This window comes from Ictalurus furcatus, chromosome 17, assembly GCF_023375685.1.
Source record: "Ictalurus furcatus strain D&B chromosome 17, Billie_1.0, whole genome shotgun sequence".
NCBI classification, from domain to species: domain Eukaryota; kingdom Metazoa; phylum Chordata; class Actinopteri; order Siluriformes; family Ictaluridae; genus Ictalurus; species Ictalurus furcatus.
The window spans coordinates 13,082,623-13,106,218 of record NC_071271.1 but is presented as its reverse complement, the minus strand read 5'-3'; the positions used below and the strand labels follow the sequence as shown (position 1 = coordinate 13,106,218).

General features: G+C 38.2%; 1 protein-coding gene across 7 annotated transcripts; it reads left to right on the top strand.

Moving 5' to 3' along the window:
- Nucleotides 1–2,735: 2,735 nt before the first annotated feature.
- On the top strand, nt 2,736–22,751 carry kiaa0753 (KIAA0753 ortholog). 7 transcript variants are annotated; one of them, XM_053647418.1, is made up of 20 exons: nt 3,238–3,302; nt 4,309–4,357; nt 4,667–4,845; nt 5,174–5,224; nt 5,345–5,467; nt 5,573–5,831; nt 5,905–6,011; nt 6,701–6,763; nt 6,851–7,072; nt 7,402–7,582; nt 8,461–8,648; nt 9,040–9,173; nt 10,019–10,165; nt 10,849–10,938; nt 11,041–11,128; nt 13,495–13,617; nt 13,955–14,030; nt 14,743–14,863; nt 19,145–19,363; nt 21,229–22,751. In XM_053647418.1, exons 3-20 carry the CDS (start codon nt 4,837–4,839, stop codon nt 21,365–21,367), a joined length of 2,340 nt encoding a protein of 779 aa, XP_053503393.1. In that variant the 5' UTR covers nt 3,238–3,302; nt 4,309–4,357; nt 4,667–4,836; the 3' UTR covers nt 21,368–22,751. The 7 variants fall into 7 exon arrangements, with proteins under 7 accessions (XP_053503392.1, XP_053503388.1, XP_053503386.1 ...); XM_053647415.1 differs by having other exon boundaries at nt 5,174–5,467; XM_053647417.1 differs by lacking the exons at nt 4,309–4,357; nt 4,667–4,845 and having other exon boundaries at nt 2,736–3,302.
- The last annotated feature ends 845 nt before the right edge of the window (nt 22,752–23,596 follow it).

Here is a 23,596-nt window from a genome sequence, read left to right as displayed (position 1 = left end):
TCGAGAACTGCATACGACTGGCTTACTGTTGCTCTTATATTTAATTGACACTTTCTGGAGGTCACCTCTGTCTTTACAAAATAATCACTGACAGCGTTGTCCTGTTTTGTTATACAGCCTCTTATTTTCAGTGCATCTGTCGCTTTGGGTTTTGAGATGGTGGTGGACTGCTTGGCCCAGGGGACAAGCAGGAGAATCTGTGTACACACTGCACCTCTTCACTCAGTCAATAATTCAATTGCCCTGCAAGTTGTCAGGACATATTTATTTTCACTGTTTCTGTTTCTTCCTTCCCTGACTATGATACACATTCCAGAAAGACTGTACACAGAGCCTGGTAGGTGTGGAGGAGAATGCTCCAGCTAGGAAGATTACTACAATTACTACAAACAGAGCATCAAATAGTAAAAAAAAACAACCTTCAGGCCACTTGCATATTTTTAGTGAACGCATACAAAGAGGGGGAAAAAATCCACTCTCAGTATACAGCAATAAACGTACAGTAGTTCACTGTAATCCATGGACCTCAAGTTGTCTATTATTCTTAGTGATAGCTGCTTAATGGACAGTTTCTGAACATTTAGAGGCCCTAAGTGACATGCTACGTGCTACATAAATTGAGGTTACTTAATTTTAAAGCAGTATAATTTAATCTCCGTAGTGAATGACACAGGGATCATAGTGAGGTACTAACATGAAATCTGTCTTCATTTCATGGAGCATTTCAAAGAGACAGCCGTATAGCGGTCTTCATCCCAGAAAATGCACCCCCCACACCCCCCACACCCCCCCACCACCAAAAAAAAAAAACCCCAACAACAAAAAGATTTGTAATATCATCATTTGGTGTGAAATAATCCAATTCTATATCAGCTTTTAAAGTAATTACAGATAGATTATAGCACTTTGTACTGCAGGTCTGTTGGATTTTCTAATCTGCTTGGTCAGAAGGTGTTGATAACAGGTTTAATAATACACTCATTCTAATATGTTATTGATTCTATTGTAGACTTGTATGGAAGATGCTCCAAATAATTCAATCTCAAATAAAAATATTAAATGTGTGTTATTTAACAACAACAAAAAAAAACATCTCACCATTATTATGGTGAAACTCTCTGTGAGGAGATTTAACATTTATGAAGTCTCTGTATCAGTCAGAGGTAAAGTGATAGGATAACATTAAGTTTTCCACCGCCAGAAAGTATAAGGATGGAGGACGGTTTCTCTGTAACAGGCTACAAGCTAAGCTTTTTGTCTTATTAACTCAGAGAAAGAGAGGGAACAACTGTTTACAGCTTATATAATGTAAGTGATTGCAGGAACTAACTTGTTTCTCAACATTAAATGTGACTATTGACTGATAAAAATCATTGTTTTTTAATTAAAAAAAAACTTTGGCAAATTTTTGTAGCAACAAAATTAAGAAAACAATTTGAGGAGTGTTGGAAAATAATCACCATCATTGTTTATTGTCTTATAACAGAACATCCTGCTATATTTTATTCCTTATGTGATCTAAACAAGTCAAGGTTTATTTATCATTTGCACACAATATCAGCTCATATGCACATAAGGCTCAGGTAAACTGCTGACATGGAACATTAACACACCCACAGACACAACACAACACAACAACATATCAGTTAAATAGAATAACAGAAGTACAATAAAATGTAGAATATCAAATAAATACAATGTACCTGTGTGGAAATAAGACAAATTATTACAATGTGCTGAAGAAGGTTGTAAAGTGAAATGACAGTAGAGGTGCAATGTACATAGGCTATATCCATCCATCCGTTTTCTGTCCTGCTTATCCTACACAGGGTCACGGGGAGCCTGGAGCCTATCCCAGGGGAATCGCGGCACAAGGAGGTGGACACCTTGAACAGGGCACCGACCCATTGCAGGGCACAATCGCACACACACTCACACACCCATTCATACACTACGGACAATTTGGAAATAAAAATCAGCCTACAGCGCATGTCTTTGGACTGAGGGAGGAAACCAGAGTACCCCTAGGAAGCACGGAGAGAACATGCAAACTCCACGCACACATTCAATTCAATTAAATTTTATTTTATTTGTGTAGCGCTTTTAACAATGGACATTGTCTCAAAGCAGCTTTACAGAAACATATAAACACAGGATACAGATTTTAAGTGTGTGACTATCCCTAATGAGCAAGCCGGTGGCGACAGTGGCAAGGAAAAACTCCCTAAGATGATATGAGGAAGGAACCTTGAGAGGAACCAGACTCAGAAGGGAACCCATCCTCATCTGGGTAACAGTGGATAGTGTGAAAGTAAAAGAAAGTTCATTATGGTTTTTATATGAAGTCTGATTTGTTGAACTAGTCCACTGTTCACCAAAGGAGACCTGAGTGCAAAATGGTATGTGGTAATTGCAGTCATAGGGCCATAGCAGCAACCATAATCACAGCAAGAATGTCCATGTGGAATTGAGGTCCAAAACCATTTCCATGTTACTTCAAGCAACACCATCCTCAGCAATCTCCAGGCTGTGCTGCTTGGGGTCGTCCTCAGTGACAGAATGTAGCCTCCAGTTGATGAGAACCCTATCCAGAGGTAGGGCATCAGGATGGATCAGGCAAGTCAGAGAGCAGAGAGTCAGGATCACTGACATCTCCATAAGATCATGTGTGGCACACACGTGGGTGGAAGTGGGAAGGAGATATAAGATATATAATAGGCTATAATAATGTTTTTTTTAATTTAAATTAATCCTTATTTCAGAGATATGGATTTACAGACTGCAGTATTTTACATTAAGTGCTTAAAAGGCACCATATTAAACTGCTGAGCAACATTTGTGTACAGCTCCATACTGCGCTTACAGTTTGTAACCGCTAGGCGGCGGTGTCGCACTTCCACCGTTAACCTTATACTCAGTCCAAGAAGAACAATGTTGTTGTCATGGCGGCGTTTTAAACTGAAGCTTTGTCTACATTAACGTTTAATTGTGTTATCTAGCTAAATAATTATTGCTCGTAGTGATCAATCAATCGGGAGAATAGGGCGATCGTATAATATTTTACAATTGTCGCTTTAGTTTGCTGACTAGTTTTCACTTTGCTTGTTAGCTAGCTAGTTAGTCGTGTTTTTGACAACTGAAGGTTGTAGGTTGGAGCCAGATTTGTGACTTCCGTGTCGATGAGCACAGATTATCAGAGGGGATCCCCAGTGAGAGCAGCTGGGGACATACATAACTACATGGAGAATGGAGCATGGGTTAAAAAGGACAGTTTAGACCGGATCCCTCGACCTCAAACGCAGGTAAACCGGAAGTGAACTCATACTAGTTTAATTACCGAGTAAAAGTAAGTTATGTGTGAAGCAAGGCATGCAGGTACACATACTTTATACCCACACTCACGGTCACTGCCTAGTTTATAAGGTCAATCACTGCCTGTAGTCCATCAGATACTATTTGGTTAGTAACACTGACTACGTTTACATGGACAGCAGTAATCTAATTATTGACCTTACTCTGAATAAGACAATATTGTGATTCAGGTGTTTACATCAGTCGCTTTTAGAATACTCCTTTCATGTACCCGTTTTACATGTTCTAGAACTTAGTTCGATTAACAGTACAAGTCATTACGTCACCGCGCCACGCCGTCCGACGTTCCCTGCAGAATTTCACGTATCAACATACAGTTATGGGTGTTTTTATTTAAAAAAAATTACGAACGCTTCAAGTGCGGCTCATTATTTGTCATGCTATACGTGCTAATAGACGACTGCTTGAAGCCGTGGGCTGCGTCCCAAACCGCGTACTTACCGTCTATATAGTAGCCGAGATGCAGGTCTTTCGCCTACTACAGGCCTATAGTAGGTAAGTACGCGGTTTCAGATGTAGCCGTGCTCTCTTTTTTTTTTCGAAAAACGGTTGAGCACTACCGTGTGTGATCGTGTCCTGTCGCAAAATGCGGTCAAAACTCTCACACGACGTTAATAATGTGATTAAGGTGTTTACATGTCTGTAATACACCTCCATAATGTGACTAAAGCAGGAGTGCTCCACATGTCTTAATTCCATTTGTGTTTACTTCAAGTATGACTTTAATCGGATTAAGGTAATAAAAATTGTTTACATGGTAGTTTCTTAATTGGAGTATTGTCTTAATCGGGTTAATCCATATAAACGTACTGAGTGATATAGTTATTGGTTACACTCTTATTATGGTACAATTAGATGCTTTTTACTACTCCATCTGTTTTTCTGTTTTCTGTGTGGGGTTTCACATAAAAGATGCATCTGCTTGGGTTTCCTCAGGGTTCTCCAGTTTCCGCCCACCTCCAAGGAATATGCATGTACAGTTGAGGTCATAAGTTTACATACACCTGGCAGAATCTGCAAAATGTTTATTAATACTGTGTGTTCTTACCTGAATGATCAACGACTGTTTTTATGTTTTGTGATAGTTGTTAATGAGTTCCTTGTTTGTCTTAAGCACTAAAACTGCCTCATAAATAACTATCACAAAAAAGTCGTTGATCTTCGTCAACTTTTGACCTGGTTCATTTGTGTAAATTCAGTTATTATTGTGTCTTGTGGACTGTATGTAAACATCAGTTATGTGAAATAACTTATTCAGGGTAGTACTAAATAAAACCAAAATGCTGTGTTTTAGGTGGATTGGCTACACTAACTTGCTCATAGGTGTGACTGAGTGTGAATGTGTGTGCATGGTGCCTGGTGATGGACTGTTGTCCCCATCCAGGATACACCCAGTTTTACCAGGATTGGCTCTAGATCCACGGAGACCCTGACCAGAATAAACCAGTTACTGAAAATGGATGAATGTCCCATGTAATTAGCGTGCACTTTCTTGTGTATTTATTGTCCTGAGTATGCATTGTATATTTTGTACACACTGTTGTTTGTGCACCTTATGTGTACTATCTATTGTTGGGTGTTGCATCATGGTAGTATATTGTACTACCTATATTGAAGTTGTACCTGATAAAAAATACAGTGGGTACAATCACTACTGAGTGAAACTGCATACACGTCTATTATAGATGACTCAGTAATTTAGCCAAGAGAATCTCACTCCGTTACTTTAAAAATGATTGCTTTTCAATAAGAACAACTTCCCTCTATCTAACTAACCCTCTATCTGCCATCTTTCCCACAGCTTTTGTTTAATCTTTCCTTGCCGACCAATGTCCTGAACCGAGCAACTCAAGTAGGTTCTCCAGGTCCTATTGTGATTGAGAAGCTTATAGCTCATCGGGAGCGACAGAATGCTGGTGAGAGCTGTAGCAGCTCCTTACGCCTTTCTGTTCTCTCTGAGGATCAACTACAGGCTGCAGTGAGACTAGCCAAAAAAGACTTGCGCAGAAAACGACAGGAATCCATAAATAGTCTGTCCCACAAGACAAGTGCGAGGCCTCCAAGTCCAGATAAGAATAAAACTGACAATCAGCAGGTACCAGTAACTTGGTAAATGTGAAATAATTACGTGAAGATGTCGGCATATAACAGTCATGTAATGAACAGTAATCCACGCTTGTTGTTTCTTCTTCAAACCTAGAATGGGCTTTCCATTAAAACTAGGCAGAGGACAAAAGAAGGAAGTCCAAAGATGCAGACAAAGTCATTCAAACAGGTGCTTGTATATACTCCTCAGAAGCTCTTTCAACCGTTTAAGGCTGAACAAGAGCAGTCTCCTCCAAGCAGAGACCCTGGAATAAAAGTCATCAGCAATGAGCCACAGCTTAGCAAAGAGATCCGCAAACTACAGAAGGAGCTGGAGACTTACGTCCAAAGAATAGAGCAGCTTGTGAATAAGGGTAAGGCTGGTCACATCTCTTAATACTTTTATTGTGTAGTGTCTGTATGGATAGAGTGTGTTGTCCTCTGCAGGACGAATAGCGGAGAGTGTGGAGCCAGACGAGAAGCGCAGGATCGAGATCCGCCAGCAGGAGCAGGCTGCTCGCTCTGCACGGATTATCTACGTCTTGCAGCAGCAGGTCAGTACATCTGCAATGCAACACATTTCATATGCGCTTAATTAACGTTTAAAGTGCCCTTGCGGAAAGGATGCTTTTATGCTTTTTAAACATTTCCCGTTCAGTGTGTGTTTGAGAACCAATGTATCTCTTTCCCTCTTTAGTTTTTGCATTGTTACAATGTTTTTGAGGGAGATTTGCTATAGGGTGCATTTGCATCTCTTCTGGAATTAAAATAGATTTTTCAAATTAAATTTAAAAAATGGAGTAACAATAGAGTATATGTTAACTTGTGATATTTTGATTTATAATTTTACATGACTGTATATAGTCTATTGTATATATTTCTGTTTCAGCTGCATTCTTGGCATTTGTTGCATTCTTGACATTAAAACACATGAGGCTTTTATTATTTTTAGCCTCCAAGTACACATTGCTTTAATAATGCACTACTTTATTTTATAAGTCAGTTAATAAGTCTTTAAATACAAATAATTTGTTGTTACTGAATGACTTGTTTAATATTTTGACCTCATTTAATTGCCAATTTGCATCTTTTTGTTTTTATCTACTGCACTATTAGTGATTAAACCATAAAAAAAAACAAGAACAAAACTTTGGGTGTGTCAAAATTTTCACTGCTGCTGTAGACTTATATTGCAATATTTATTGTATACAATAATATTAATGATTTATATGTATATATCTAGGTGAAAGAAATTCAGGAGGATTTAGACAAGCTGCGTTCTCAGAGTGTAAGGCCTACCAATAAGGTAAGTGGTTGGTGGCATTAAGGATGTTTTATGGCGTAAGAATGAACTCTTCTGGGACTAAATTGCTTTATTTGTTATCTTTTTCAGTGCAGGGCAGTGAACAGGTTGGCAGCGGCTCATCGCGGGGCAGTCCGAGCCATGAAGGCGTTCATTCATCAGCTGTCAGACCCTGCTGAGAGTAGAGTACCTGCCCAGTGTAAAGAGCTGGGTCAGCTCATACGCCAGCTTTCGCTCTGCTCTGCCAAGGTGGATGCGAGCCAGGGCTCAGCTGTACCAGAGACCACACTGGACATCCTACAGAAGTTAGAAGTAATGACAGACTTTATGTATTGTTATTTTTTTCCTGAATCCACCTTTGGGATGTCTGATTGATATACAGGTGCATCTCAAAAAATGATAATTTTTTTGAGCTGCTGGATTTTTGATTAAATATTAAGATTAAAACAAAAAAACAGGCTTGAAATATTTCACTTTATGTGTAATGAATCTATAATATAAGAAAGTTCCACTTTTTTAAATTAAATTTTGGGAAAAATTGAACTTTTCCATGATATTCATATCTTCGATATGAGATGCACATGTATGAGTGCATTGAAGGCAGTGATGTTAAACTCTTATTTCTTACAATTCCCACTCAGACGCTGGACTTGGTGCTCAGTAAGCAGGATAGTCAGCAGGAGCCATGTATGCAGAGTATCTCTCCTGTAAGAGAAAGGACTTCCAGGGTCAGTGGACGCAGTACGTCCCTTCCTCGTTTTCCCCAGGCCCAGACTGCCAAAGACGCCCGACAACCAAAGAAGTCATCAGCTCCAAAAAAGAGTAAGCTACCATCTCTTTAAAGAAAGTCTAATAATAATAATAATAATAAGAAGAAGAAGGTTACTCATGAAAATATAACTCAGTATTTTCCACAAGGTTAAATGACTAATGCAGACATAATCATTCAAAAAACTGGAATAAGAAGTTAGTCAAAAACAAATAAATTATAAAGAATGTAAGTGTTTATAAAGTGAGCATAATGGTGATGAAAGGAGATCAGACATGCCAAGAAAACTCTTCAAAATACAGTGTTAATGTAAAATAAAGAGTGTAGACAACTCATAGACAACATAACTCAATTTTAGTAAACTTTCTCTTTAAGGCTAATTATAATTTTATAACTTGAGGACCAGGCCTTCCTCAATTTTAATACCTGATCTTTGGTTGTACTATTTTATGCATGCTGCAGTGATGAATAATTCACAATGCTAATTTGTTTTGCACTGACTGACCTCACCCTGTATTTAGAACTTGGCACCGAAAAGCTCCAAATGGCATACTCATTAAGGCAAGATAAGACATGCTGTTTTGCTAATGTGAAAGCCAAAATCCACTCTTGGACACTGCTAGAAACTCAGTTTTTATACATGCAGACATTTAATAAATCATTCCTTGAGTTTTGAGCTGTGCCTTAAAATTGCTTTGAGACTTTCAACTGGGCGTGTGATGATTTTTCAGTTTTGATAACTTCCACCATTTTATCATGCTTCATTCTGTTAACACACTATTAAATAATCAAGCTGCAATGTCTCCTAAACTGAGAATGTAGACATATTGCTAAATTTAATTATTAAAACAAAAATATTTGTTATGCTTGATATGGAGAGCATACACATTGTAAAGGAATGTTCTTAGCACTATTTGTTCTATTTACTCAGACCGAAGAGCGGCGGGCCAGGGTTTGAAAGCAGGACAAATCTTCGACCAAGAGCGCAAGGAGGTTCTGAAGGCTGGGATCCAGAACCTGGTGCGCATGTGGGAACTGAGAGAGGGGGAGAGTCGGAGAGGGCCAGAAATGGACATCCCTAAATCATCTAGTGGTGCTGCCCATCCAGACAAGCGCAAGGTGAGACTGGGGCTCACCATCAAAAAATATGATCCAGTGAATTTTTACATCTTTAACGCTCTGGTTCATCAGGGGAAAAAACCCTGATTAGCAAGAGAAGCAGGGCTAATTTGGTAATAGACAAATAAAACAGGCCTATAGCGTGAAAAATAGCCATTTTAAGTAGAGATGCACCGATGTATCGGCCGATAACCGGTATCTGCCGATACATCGGTGCATCTCTACTTAAAATGTATGTATTAGGTAATAATAAAAGAGTTCATGGTCATACTTGGGAGATCATATTCATGAGATCATTCTATTAGAATGAAATATAACGGATTTTAAACATGGAAATTCATGCTTTAACTACATGTGTTTAAGATTAACTCTGTTCCCTTAATTTCTACAGCCAAGTGTTCATGTTCGTGATGCTGCTTTCCAGCAGCCCACTGTTTCATCCAAGCTCAGAGAAAGTCAGTTACCACAGAGAGAGGCATCAGTGCCCTGGATCCCTACATCTCCTCATTCTCCTGTGAAGCAACGGTCAGTCACTAGCACATCCACGTAAAAAAGCACACACTTCACTCTTTATGCTCATGTGCTTTCTCCACCTCACGGTGTGTGTGTGATTGAATTGCTTGAGTAAATTGACATTCATGGTCACCTTATATGCTGTAAAGCATTGCTATTTTACATGAGCAATCCTGTTGAGGTGCAAGTCTTATTGTTGAAATTTTGCCAGATTATTTTGAAAAAGAGGGAAATCTGTGTTATTATTTAGAATGCAATAACATATTTAATCCTAAGAGCCTATCATGGTCCAATCTACAAATGCATCCTAGAAAAATGTGCAACCTCTTCCTTTTCAGCACACTTGGGATCTCATTTGGTGATAGTTCTTTTCTATAGATAGTTCTTTTCTTTTTCTTTTCTTTTTTCTTTTTGTTTTTTAAATCTCTTTTGCTGTATGAATGTCATGCAATATATTACACAATACTGAAAAAAATTTGATAGAAAAACCATTAATTAATTTTCAAGTTAATTGCCTCCATTTTTAAAGGCTTCTATATTTTATTAATTTCAAATATATGTAGCATTACATGATATCTCTTTCATATATCAATTATTATATGTCTTTATTGTACTAAAGGGTTGTATAAGTGTTTGAGCTAAAGTTAGCTTTAATAGACCTAATTACGTATATATGTATGTGTATATATGTATGTATGTGTGTGTGTGTGTGTGTGTGTATATATATATATATATATATATATATATATATATATATATATATATATATATATGTTTATTTATCTGCTGTTCTTAACTTTTATTCAGCATAATTTTTTTTTCTCACAATGCATCAGTAAAAAATGTATCTGTTTTAGCAGAGCTGTGTCCAGCAGACCGGAGCCGAGGTGTCTCTTCTCCCCAGTAAAGAACTCCTCACAGCCCACCGGTGCACAAGCCAAAAGCCAAAGCCAGGGAAAGACCAGCACTGAAAACATCAGAGACGCGCAAAATGGGGCCCTCAGGTCAGACACATTTCAGTCTACATACGTCACAGTTTTATATTCACAGATTGTGTAGATTATGGTGAGCAGGTGGCTGGTTTCTGTGCATTGTTTTAAACTTTTCTTTTTACACTTTAAAATTTGTGGGGTTTTTTTATTTTTTATGAGACATATCTTAAATTTCTTGCCACTTTGCAAAGGAGGTCTCTGTGAACCCTTACACCTCTGTTTACCATTATTCCAAAACACAGAGCTATGATTTTAAGAGATGATGTTGTGCATTTGGCTTTGACAATGCTAAAACCTATCCCTTTTCCACTGTAAAAATGACCTGTTCTTTTTCTTATTATTATCCTGTTATTAATTGAACAGTTGTGATGTCTTTAACTGTACAGAGGATAAGAAAAATAAATTACCTTGACTATTCCTGTGGGAAGCACAGATTATATTAGTTTAAGTAATTTCAATTATGAATTCATTTCATTGTGTAGCTGAAAGCCACAGGCTAAGCTTTTGAATCTAGTTACAAATTAACCATAGCCATAAGTTACTTGTAGATGTCTGCTGAAATTAAATTTAGTCTGGCACAATTAACAGAATTTCCTAAACTAAATCTCATGTGACTGATATAATGTTAGTGTAGTCCATAAGCAGTTAGGTAATGGCAGAACGTGTGATTTTATGTGTCTGTTTATGCAATGCAGGCAAGCCTGGCTGGATACAGTAGCAGAAAACAGACAGAGAGAACTGAACCAATTTAGTCAAGAGGAAATGGGGGATATTCACAGACTCAGGTACAGGAGCATCACAGGCCAATGGCATATGGGAATGTTTGTCTGTGTGTGAAGGAGAGCATGTCCTTGATCTTTACCTACTTTTGGGTATTTGTTTAATAGGGCTGAAGCGGGCTCTCCAACACAGTGGAATGAGGGAGCAGAGCAAGCAACTAGAGAAAGACTCCAACTTCTACTGGATTGTGTGCAGGTAACTGGTAACTGTTGAAAGAAATCATTGTAAATTACAATCATCAGGATTTTGGAGCCTTGTTGCGCATATGAAATCACTGATATAACAGTCTGGGTGCTAAAATGCCTGTGTACAGTGTCAGACTGTCCAATTTATATAAATTGGGACAGGTATACGACCAAACCCAAAACAAAGAATGTCTACATCATTATGATTTGGGCTTCATGCTTGTTATGATTTCCAGTCGTTAGAATCATTGCAGGTCTATAATGCATGCAGTTTCGTGTTATGACTCATGACTTGATATTCTCTCTAGCATGTTGGTGAGGGTTGGGACCAAAGCAGTTCATCTCGTACACAGCGTATGTTGGGGCAGGCTGCTGATCAGTAATAAGGGCCTGTTCACAACAGGACTGATTTCGCAGCGCGTTAAATGCTCCGTTTTTCGTTGCATTTTTGTGTGTTCACACCCAGGTGTTAAACACGAGCGCCACACTGAATCAAAGTGTAAATTCACTCCCTGACAGTAGATGGCGCTTATTGAAAAGCAGAAATACCCCCGTACACAAGATGGCACTGCACAACTTTCCGTTTCTGACATTCACTCATCACTGAGAAGAAGAAGAGAGCCCGTATTTACATCTGTGAGCTGTTCACACACGTTTTGCGAACTCGCTAAAGCACGTATGCGTTTTTGTGAAATGTAAACGGTATTTAGTAATCCTTAAAGTTCTCATTTTAAACAGTATACTTTTAAAAAATAATTAATAATTTGAATTATATCAAAGTCAGAGCAATAGCATTCACATATTTATGGGAAGACACAAATTATGTTATTTTTTTAAACTAATTTTTTTTGGGAGGGGTCTGTATAAGGCAACTATTTTTGTGGTCAATATGATAATACAATGACGCAGTAATGGGGCACTTGGTAATTTGAATAAGAGGTCAAGAATACTTATATGCGTGTATATGCCAGGTGCAAAATAAATACAATTGACCATCAATCAGTGGATTATCATTTGCAGGGAAGAGACAAAGAAACAAACAATGCTATTTAGTGTAGAAAACAACACTGAAAGAATTAAATGGATCATTTAGAATATATGCTTGCATTTCAGTGCCGTCAAATAAATAGCCACAACATAATAAATACACTTGTATAGTATTTAGTGTGTAATTTTGAATCTGGTGCCTTCAGAGGACAGCTTGTTTATGTGTGTAGCCAGAAGGATTCCATCATGGAATTATATATTCACTTGTTCCAGCATGACACTGCCTCTGTGCACAAAGTGAGGGTTATAAAGACATGGTTTGCCAAGGTTGGAGTGGAAGATCTTGAGTGGCCTGCACAGAGCCCTGACCTCAACCTCACTAAACACCTTTGGGATGAACTGGAATGCCGACTTTATCTCAGACCTACTTGCCCATCACCAGTGCCTGACCTCACTAATGCACTTGTGGTTGAATGAGCAAATCCCCACAGACATGCTCCTAAATCTAGTGGAAAGCCTTAACAGAAGAGGGGAGGTTATTATAACAGCAAAGGGGGGCTAACTGGAATGGGATGTTCAACAAGCACACATGGGTGTAATAGTCAGATGTCCACAAACTTTTGGTCATATAGTGTAACCATGACGATGATGACTAGATGACATACTTGTGCATATTTTCTCTAATCTCAAATTGACATGTTTAGCATGCCACATCATGAACAGCATGTGTTTGCTGAGCTGGAAAGACTATTGTCATGATGTTTCAGAACAGATTTTGGCTCAGAAAGTGTCCTAACTCATATCAACAAATATCTATCACTTGACTAACTTGACGGTGCTGATCGGTCATTAATACCGTCAAAAGTAGTCATTAGTAGACAGCTGATGTCAGTTGGAAGAAGCCTTCATAAATGTTTCTGTAGGTGTATTTCATTTGTCTTGGAAGGATTATGGTGTTGTCATGTACCCTTCTGTACACTGCCCTTTATTTTTTAGTGACTGTTATTTAGGTAATAACGTCATTGTCAGGGTGGACATAGACTTTTTCAGAGATCTATTTAAGAGTGAGGTTTAGATTTAGAAGACTGTACCAAAGGGTCAGTTTAATCAACAGGCAGCACTAAATGAGGGATAAAAAAGTAAATTAGACTAAACCAGTAGGGGTCTCTGCTGTTCCATTTGTTAGGCAGCTAAACAATTACATCAAATAAAAAAAAAGACTTGTATGTAGAAGTGACATAAATACAGATTTTGACCGATTAAACTCAGGAATGATTGATTGAAAAATATCAGGATCGAATGAACCATTATCCTTTCCCATTTTTGGCCCTGTGAGTGAAGACCTATGTACTACTGTCAAGCTGTGCTTATGCGTTTGTTTGAACTCAGGCTGCAGTGAGTACAGATGTGGAGGCCACAGCTGGCGCTGTGCAGAGGGAGGACAGGGAGCATGACGCACTACTGCAGGACCCCATGCTGGACAATATGCTACTGCGCATGGAGGAGATAGAGGTCAGAACTTTTTTGCTCTTGCTTCTCCCCAACATATTAATACTTTATTTATACCTTAATATTTAAATATATTCATTCTACTGTTAGGGAGTAGCTGCCAGCTGCCATTTTACCATTTCATTTTTTCCCCTACATCATAAATTAAACTGTTAAAGTGTGTGAGTTAAGCACCATTGATGCTTTGTAACAATTTGCTTAAACTTTTTGTTCACTTAATCTGAGTTGACCATAGTATAACAGTCACACACAGAGCTGAGAGCTCTGTATTGATTAAAGTGAACCGCTGAAATAGCTGTCTGAATGTATATTTTGTGTTCTTATTTGCTTCCTTGTTTAGAAAGACGAGGAGGAAGTGCGGCGGCGTTTTGCTATGATTTCTTACTCTGACCCTCTTCTCTGGGACATGGACACAGGTGAAAATGAAAGATGAATAATTCAGTGTTAGATGTTAGCCAGAAAAACACAGACCTACAGGTATAAAAAGGAGTGTATTGTCTAATTAATGCCTGTTCAGTTTCTCAGAAGTTTACAATGTATTTTCCTACAGCAGGATTTATATTTTTTAGACATTTAAAAAAAACAAAAAAACACTTATTAGGTCTTCGCTTATGCACAATAAGTCTTTTTTTTTGCACATTGTCAAAGGTTACTTGACTTTGTTTGCACACCTTGCATACAGTATCTCTCACTATTTGATAAACGTCATGAAGCTTTCTTGTCATGGCCTGTGAAATACATCATTATACTGATTCTATGAGCATTCCTTGCAAAATATACAAAATATATTGGCCTGAATACATGGATATACAGTATTTGTGAGATCTGAGTATTGTATATATTGTTGACTTTTGTTACTATTTATACAGCATACTACATCCTGTCCCATTATAAAAGCACCATATATATATATATATATATATATATATATATATATATATATATATATAATATAAAATCTTGTACGTGGAAGTGTACTTCAAAAGTACATCAAAGTACATTGTGTGTCTGTATATTTTTGCAAACAGTTTTACAAAGAGTTTTACTATTTCCAAGTTGATTTGATAGTATTGTCCAGCAGGTGGCACCGTTGTTGTCGCAATTATTGCTCTTATGTTGGTGATTTAGGAGCCCAGAGAAAGCATAATATCTCCAGGCCTGCATCTCCACAACCTATAAGACTAACCAAACCAGCTCAGAGACTCTCCACTACAGGAGACATTGTCCTACAGAGGCCAGTGGAGACTGGGTAAGTAACTGTGAGCGTCTGAGAGTCCTGACATGACACACCATAAGGACTCTGGCTGCTCAATTTGGCACACATGCTCTCCTTCCCTCCATTTGATTAATCAATAATAGCTGTTATAGATGTTTTAACATTCAGAATTTTTTTTTCTACCCATCTGTCTGTAGAAAACTATGAATGAAGGATAATGTATTCAAAGGAATGATTAAATGATTATGGGTATACTTAAATTGAGCTTATGATATAATGCACCATTAAACCCATCATACAAATAATGTATTAGACCAACCTAATGTATTATAAATCTAACAAGCAAAATCCCTTGAGTAATTTGCAGTAATCAGTAAGGTAATGAAATAGTGTGTTAGCAGGTTCTGTTTATGCACTATAATGTTTGGTGAAGGGAAAAACAGCAGCAAGAAAATGTAGTCCGTAACATAACCAATGCATTTACGCAGTCAGCTTTCTGTATTTCAGCTAAGAGTGAAAAAACTTGTGACTGGCTTGTGCCTTTGCCTGGTTGCAGCTGGTGCTGCTTCAGATAATTTGGACCCCAAAACAACACAGAATGAGCAAAATGGAGAGTTAGAGACACTATGGGACTAAGTGAAACAGGCTCTTTTTTTTTTTTTAGCAAGATTTAGTGGACGGGATTTAACAGTATCATTAAGAGATGAAAAAAAATGCTCCTTTCCTTAGAACCCACACTGTTCAAACCTCTGATGATACTAAGAAGTTTAGTTCTAATTTGGTGGCTCAGCATGTTATATATAGCTCTCAGTAGTGTATGTTTTTCAGGCTTTTAAATCTTTAATAAGCACTCTCTGCTGAATGCAGCATCTTCTGTTAGTTTCACAAAAAATGGAGGCTTTGTGCCAAGAGAGCATTTAAACCCAGTGTTTCTAAATATTTTCTGTTTTCCACTGCCTATGGCCTGCTGTTGTAATATTGTCATGGTTGTTGAGCTCTTTACTCCTGTACTCTGTGTTGGATGTGATAGCGTCTCTTGTATTTTTCTCTGTGTGAATGGATGTGGATCCTTTGCCTGTGGGGCCTGTATATAGCCAGTGGCCTTCTCTGATTGGCTTTGCCCCCTCTGTTATACTTTTTCACTAAAACGACAAAGAGAGTCATCAATAATCCAGTCATTCTATTTCAGAAAACATCTCCAACAATATCAGTGTGACAGGAAACCAACAGATCTGACCATCTTTAAAAAAATTTAAATGCCTTGTATTGAAGGAAATTTGAACAAGATGTATTGTATATCAAGTGTCTATAGTGTAGTTAATATTTGTACTCAATGAAATGGATAACATCCAGACAAATAAGCTTTAACCTGAACTCAGAATCTGTCCTAGTGGCTGTAGCACAAATATTGATTCTCACTGGTCTTCCCACTGAGTGAGGACTCTTTATTCCTTTGTACTGTTGCCAGGCCAGGGAAAAAACTGTGGCAGCTCTGGTGAAATTGATTAGGATACTTGCAGAACAAGCACTATTGTAATTGTGCACTTTGAGGCATAAGTACTCTCCTAGCAATCATTCACCCAGCAGAAATACAGACACTTAAAGGACTCATCTGTGTGATGTTTTTTTTCTGTGCAATATACTCAGGAGAATAGGAAACAGACTTGGAAATAGAAGAGTAGACCGGTGGCATAAGAGAAAACCAGGGACCCTGTTTGTGTGTGAGATATTTTGCTGGAATGGTTTGGGTCCTCTTTTCCCCTTAGAGGGAAATCACTCCTAATCTGTACAAAGTTATTCTGACTGATCACATTTATTGCATGAGGAAACATTTCTATCACTGTGGGATTGATCTCTTCCTTGATGATCGTGCTTTTGGCATATGCAGGAAGGTTATCCAAAGTAAATGTGTAGGAGTAGATAATGGTCCTAGCTTCTGTTTAGTGATCAGAAACCATTTAAAATGATGTGGCAGAATTACACACATACACTATATGGCCAAAACATTGTAGACACCTGACCCATCACACCCATATATGATTTTTGAACATTACATTCCAGATTTAGTCCCCTGGGGCGCACGGTGGCTTAGTGGTTAGCACGTTCCCCTCACACCTCCAGGGTCCAGGCTTCCTGCCGGGGCCATGTGTGTGCGGAGTTTACATGTTCTCCCCGTGCTGCGGGGGTTTCCTCCCGGTACTCCGGTTTCCTCCCCCAGTCCAAAGACATGCATGGTAGGCTCATTGGCGTGTCTAAAGTGTCCGTAGTGTGTGATTGTGTGCCCTGCGATGGACTGGCACCCTTTTCAGGGTGTACCCCGCCTTGTGCCTGATGCTCCCTGGGATAGGCTCCAGGTTCCCCCGCGACCCTGAAGAAGGAGTAAGCGGTAGAAGATGGATGGATGGATGGATTTAGTCCCCTTTGCTGTTATGATAACCTCCAGTTTTCCGGGAAGGCTGTGGGGATTTGGCTATTCAACCACAAAAGCATTAGTGAGGTCAGGCACTGCTGTTGAGCGAGAAGTCCTGGGGCGTAGTCAGCTTTCTAATTCATCCCAAAGATATTCAGTGGGGTTTAGGTCAGGGCTCTGTGCAGGCCATTCAAGGTTTTCCGCTCCAACCTTGGCAAACCATGTCTTCTTGGACATTGCTTTGTGCACGGGGTATTGTTATTCTGGAACAGGTTTGGGCCTCTTAGTTCCAGTGACTGGGAATTGTAATACTACAGCATACGTAGACATTCTATACAATTCTTTGCTTCCAACTTTTTGTGGCAAAACCTTTGGGGAAGGTCCATATATAGATGTGATGGTCAGGTGTCCACAGAGTTTTGGACATGTAGTGTATGTTGTAGCACAACAGATTGCCATTATAGGGAGTTTGCTTTGCAGTCTGTTTGAGAGCGTGAGAAACTTTGGCAGATATTAAACTTGCCTCCTACTGAAGACTTTTTTTTGTGCCTGTAGAGAAACAATTCCAGCCATGCATTAATCAGGATGATTCTGTGAAGACTACATTAGACCAATCGGTCGTCTGCAATATTTTTAGCCCTACCTATATGTCCAGGCTCAGCTTGCATAGTACCTGGGCAAGAAGGGCAACCAAATCCAGCAGGGATACTTAAGTACAGCTCAACTCATGTGGCAATAGAAATAGCGACAATGTAGTGTGCTGAACCAAGCCACACATCCAGTGGAAAAGCAGTTAGATGCAGTTATTTTAGTGGATGATGAAGGACTGCTTTCCTTGAATGTACTATGAATGAGTGGGGTGACCAATATTATTTTATTACAGTATGTACAAAGTTGCAGAAACGCACCTGAACAGATCAGTGGAGAGCCTGCAGCACTGCCTTATCTATCTAATAGTTTGAGGCACTGTTCTTTTCTCTGCCTTATTTTGAATATAAATCTCCCAGATGAAGATCAGTCTCCCACGCACTGTGCCCCAGTGAAAGTAGGTTATAATCTCGCTCCTGGCCTTGACTCTGAAGAAGAATGTTTCAGTCATTTCATTTTTTTTGTTAAAAAATCCCCTCACTACACCATCATCTTCAAACCCAGTGGCTAGATAAAACTGAAATGGTTTCTGGTGTCCCCTATATTTGTGTTTTCAGACTCAGTTAGCAGGGCCTTTTGTTGAACATTTTTCCTGATCTCTTATACTAGTATCCCTCTGCTGCTCCTGTTTATCTGCCTTGTACTCAGTTCAGTGCATTAAATGGTCATCTGTTGCACTGCCAAACTTCACATCCATACCATTTTTTTCTTACAAGAAGCCACCTGAATTAATCTACATTACCATTGAGATTTTTTTTCAGCTTCTGATCAAATGGAACTATTAAAGGAGGTAATTTAAATTTCTCATTTGTGTGAAATTTTTAGCTGCTTGATTTCTTTCAGTAAGTGCCTCTTTCACACAATGCTCCAGCGAGCTCAAATGGCTTCAGGTAGCTATTAGTGCTGGCTATTATAACTGCCACCATCGGTGAAGGGTGTAAATTTGGATAATGAAAGTGCTCCAGCTTCTATATGATTGATTTGGGCACAGTGGGAATGGTAACGCAGCCTTGCCTAGAAGGGCCCTTACATGCATCTACACTCACTTCATGTGACCAGCATGACTGGCCAATGACTGTGAGCCTTTCAGCAGTGCTCTCAGCTTGTAGCTCAGCTTAGAGCAACTATCATATGACAATGATCTTATTGAATTTAATTTCATCTATGCAAGTGTGTTGTTTCCATTTCTAAGAAGTTGATGAGTTAATTAAACTATGATATGTGTAGAGTAACCAGTGTCTTGTGTGTGTCTTCAGTGGAGGGTCAGAAAGCTCCCTGATGGATGAGGAACCACCTGATGCTGTTCCCAGCTGTCCATCCACAGACCAAGCACAAAAGAAAGGAGGGGTTCAGCTGAACGTCCCTTGCTGCATTCAGAAGAACATCCAGAGATACAGGGAGGAGCACGATTCCTATCTGCACCTTGTTTCCCATGCAGCAGTGGGCAGTTTTAACCCCTGGGCTGTAGCTGAAAGGTAAGACCCTGACATATAGAACTATCTGTGGAAATATATAAGCATATAATATTTTAAGAGCAGAAGGATTTCATATGTCGAAAATATATTTAAGTTTTAGTCATAACTCCGAAAGTGTTTGCGGCCAAAGCGGAGCCACAGATTACTCATTGCATGTGCTGTTGTTCCCACAGTGCCACGACCAATAAAACTTTATTTACAGCCTGGAGGCTGAAAAAGAACCTGAGACGTTGTGCCATTGTATTTATTCATACAAATGTCACTCTATTCAGGCTGTTGTGATGTATGATCTCTGTGCATAAATGTCTCTAAAACTATATACTCTCAAGCACACCCACCACATCATTAGCATTGTAAACAGAATTTTTAAAGATCAGCAGAGAGCTCTTAAGTGTAACATGCTCTTGATTTAACACTCACTCCCAAACTGCATGAATAAAATGAACAAAGATATGCTTAGAGCATTCCCACTACACTGTGGCTAGGGCTATTAATTTTTACTAATAATCCAAAAACGTAGTCGACTAATCAACTTGTCTATAGACAAAGCAAAAACTGATTCGGGACATTACTATTTTTTTTGTTTTAGTTTTTTTTTTATTAATGCAGTAAAATGCTGATAAAATAACAGCAAACAGTGCATCAAACTGTGCTTCAATTAACAGACATTCAGCACACAGGCTACACATTTCTAGCTTCAGTGATTTTTTTAAGCTAGACTTAACAAATGCGCAATCATAATCATGTGTAGCATATTTTACAATTTAATGACATACCAATTCTTAAAATGCACTTTTGTGGATGCCCTGGTAGCTCAGCTGAATTGTTGATTCAGGAACTGAGTGTGGGTGGTATGGTGCAGAAGCTGATCAAAAGTGTTCTTATACAGTGCTTCAATGAGTAGCCATCCTATACTAGTGGATGCTGTGTCTACAGCAGCATCTGGGAAGTTTTCCTGCTATATTCCACTCTGGCCTCAGTGGTATCTGAAAGCTAGTCTGAATCAGCCTCTGTAAGCTGGTATGCACCATGGTCAGGCTTGAAAATAGCTGACTGGTATTACACATAGTGATGTGCAAACCATGGCCTTTAAAGCAAAAAGACTATACTCCACACTGTCTTCAACAATGTGCAGTTTACTATAAATTAGGATTAATCTGGTCTGGAATATTTTCACACTAAGAAAGTAAATTTAGCCTGATTTCTTTACCATCTGCGTCATTGTTTTTTCCACCGGCCCAACTAGTCTTCAGCTCCCCACAGCAGTGAATAATGAATGTATTATTCAACTTGTCTATACAACCTCTCGAGGAAAGATGACTCGCCATCGACAGTACTGGAAATTCAGAAAGTCTGTTTTTATTAAGAAAAGTGGAGGAAAAGCTTGGTGAGCCATACTCATCGAGTCAAACTGTAAGGGTTTTCTAAGATTTGAAATGATTCTCAGTTGTTTGTCTATTCATGTGAAAAAAGTACTACTGCATCAGGACATAGGCTTTCTTCTGTCTCCCAGTGCACTCTGGGATTAAAGAGACTAGCATGCACACTGAATACCCTATGACCGTTGTGTTCTGCTTCTGTGCACTGCACACATGAAATGCAGTGAAGTGAGAATCTCTAGTTTGTGTTTGTCTCTAAGTAAAAATAAATAAATAAATAAATAAAAATAACAAGGTCAGCCTTAGGGCTTCATAATGTCGGCTGAAAGGAACACATCAGGTTTCAGCTTTTGGAGAAACCAATAATACTGACTGAAGAAAAAAAGAAAGTCCTCTGCTTGGGAATAAAGTATGTGAACAAACTGTAGCCTAATGTAAACAGACAAGAGAGCTAGTGTTTATTTTGTTCTGTCTGTTCTCTCTCAGTTTGGCTGAGGAGCTGATCATGGAGGCCTTGGCTGAGGTGGCAAGAGAGTTCCAGGATGTTTGTGAAGAGTATGCAGAGGCCATCTTCACCGCAGAGTTTCTCCAGCCAATTCAGTCTCCTTCTCCATCTGTGTCATAGCAGCATGACTAGTAGAACCAGTAGAACTTTTCATCATGGGTGCTTTTTTTTCCCTTAGTGCTTTAGGTAGTTGATCTCAGGAAAACACACAGAGTTTAGCATGGAGGTAATGGATGTGAATGGCCTCCCAGTGGCCTGTCCCCTTCTTATATTTTTTTATTGTATCATAAAATTATCATACATTTCCTCTTCCATATATAACTCAGACTAGACCGGTACATTTTTCATACAAATAAAAGTGGCCAGTCTCAAGGACTCAAGGGCCTGTGCGTGTGTGTTTTATATTATTATTTATATTGTTGATTTGTATACACTGGATTTGAGGTTTTTGTTTTTCCCCACATTCCTGTTTCCATTGACCCTAGATGTTTTATTGCCATGTGATTTTTAAGCTGTGATTAAGTGGTATAGTAGTGTGTTAAATTTATTCATATATTAGACAAGGGAGACAAAGTGGCTAAGGGGCAACATGCCTGTCATAGGTGAAACGTACAATAATTGAATGAATCAGCCATTGTTATATTGAATGTGTAAGTAAATGTGTAGTCTATAAAATGTGAGTATGTTTTTAAGAATGAAGCTTCCTTACTCGTGCCATATGGGCACCAAAGTTATTTCAAAGGGCTTCTTTCAGTGTTTGAAACATTATATTTATTTATACACAAACGAATGCCCCATTTGTAATTGAAATAAACCATTTTTACCAGAGTGGTTTTAAAAAAAATGCATTGTCTATTATTTATTTAATTTTTATTGCAGGAGAATTGATTGAACATTTCAAATTCCAAGTGCCACACCACACTCATTTTTATTAAGTGCTGAAAGTGCTTTATTTATTTATTTATTTATTTATTTATTTACTTATTTAAATAATCAACAAACAAATAAATAAATTAGTGGATGGATGAATGAATGAATAAAAAAAGTATGCTTGCAACAGGGCAGTGTAATCAATAGGCTGTGTTTCTTGGTAGCTGTTTTTACAAGAATCTCTACAGTGACTGCATCGAGAAATGTTTTTCTTGTTGGACTTACTATCTGATACTAATAGTCTCAGTCTCTCAAGGAGTGTGGCAATGTAGTGTGGCCTGTTTACAAGAGGAGAGCTGGCCCTCACATCTTTGCTTCTATTAGTATTAATTTAGCGGTATGTGTGTACAGAATGAACTTGATTGCTGATGTGCCATGTGGCCTTGTATTTGATGAGCTTTTTGGTGTTCAAATGATGTAAATATGAGAACTATTGCAGCTGTATGATTATAGAAAATATCACAATGTCATATATCTCATTTTTGACCAATGTAGAGCAAATTTTAGGTTTGAGCATTAGTACTTTTTAAAAAGATTTATTATGAACAGTCATAAATGCAGATTAACTTATTTATTGCTTCTGGGACTATGTATGTAATACATTGGTCATGGAATATTCATTATAAGCACTGGAGGGTCAAATTGAAATGAATTGGGACAGATCTATAAGTAACTTCTTCTCAATAGCACTGATTTGATTTCATATTCATGGTTTTATTTAATACACAGTACTTATGAAATATTTCATTAAATAAGCTATTTGTTATTTGATATGTTGATTGCTCAAGAGCTGTCATGTTGTAATACAATTTAATGACAGGTCATGAATACTGATCATATGGTAGCTGTTGCTGCAAACAGTGCAAGCAATTTCATAAAAATCAGTTCAGCTTGGCCTAGTAAATGTCCAAAATTAAGAACTATGACTAATTTCTAGACCAAGTCTAAAAAGTAAAGAGCCTGCAGTCTTAAGAACAAAGCCTTATACAGACAACTATACACTAAAAGCTAGAACTAAAAACACGGTTAAAAACCCAAATTTGGTTATTTTTAGCTCAACGGCTGGGTAAATATAGGACAAAACATATTTTAGGCTAAGCTAACCCAGCAAATGGGTTCTTTTTGAACTCAAAGGATGGTTTCATTTTTTTCATTTAATATTATTTCAGAAATGGGTTCATATTTTCAGGGATATTTTTACCCTTTGAAAATGTCAAATATACCCCATTATAAATAAATATGTCAACATGGTATCTCCTTTATTTATACATAAGAAGGTGTTCAGAAATGTATTGATAGAACTGTTAAAGAGGTGATTATTCCTCGAAGTAAATGACTCAAATAACTCATATATTTATCAAAGTAGACATTTAAAACATCCAAAAAACTGAGTAACCAACTTATGATCCAGCGTGCACT

Bases quoted from the DNA above. Each gene is read 5' to 3' on its own strand.
- kiaa0753 (XM_053647411.1), top strand. From the start codon at position 3,180: ATGAGCACAGATTATCAGAGGGGATCCCCAGTGAGAGCAGCTGGGGAC. The intron at 14,864-19,144 runs GTAAGTAACTGT...GTGTGTCTTCAG, and splicing joins CAGAGGCCAGTGGAGACTGG to TGGAGGGTCAGAAAGCTCCC. The intron at 19,364-21,228 runs GTAAGACCCTGA...GTTCTCTCTCAG, and splicing joins CCCTGGGCTGTAGCTGAAAG to TTTGGCTGAGGAGCTGATCA.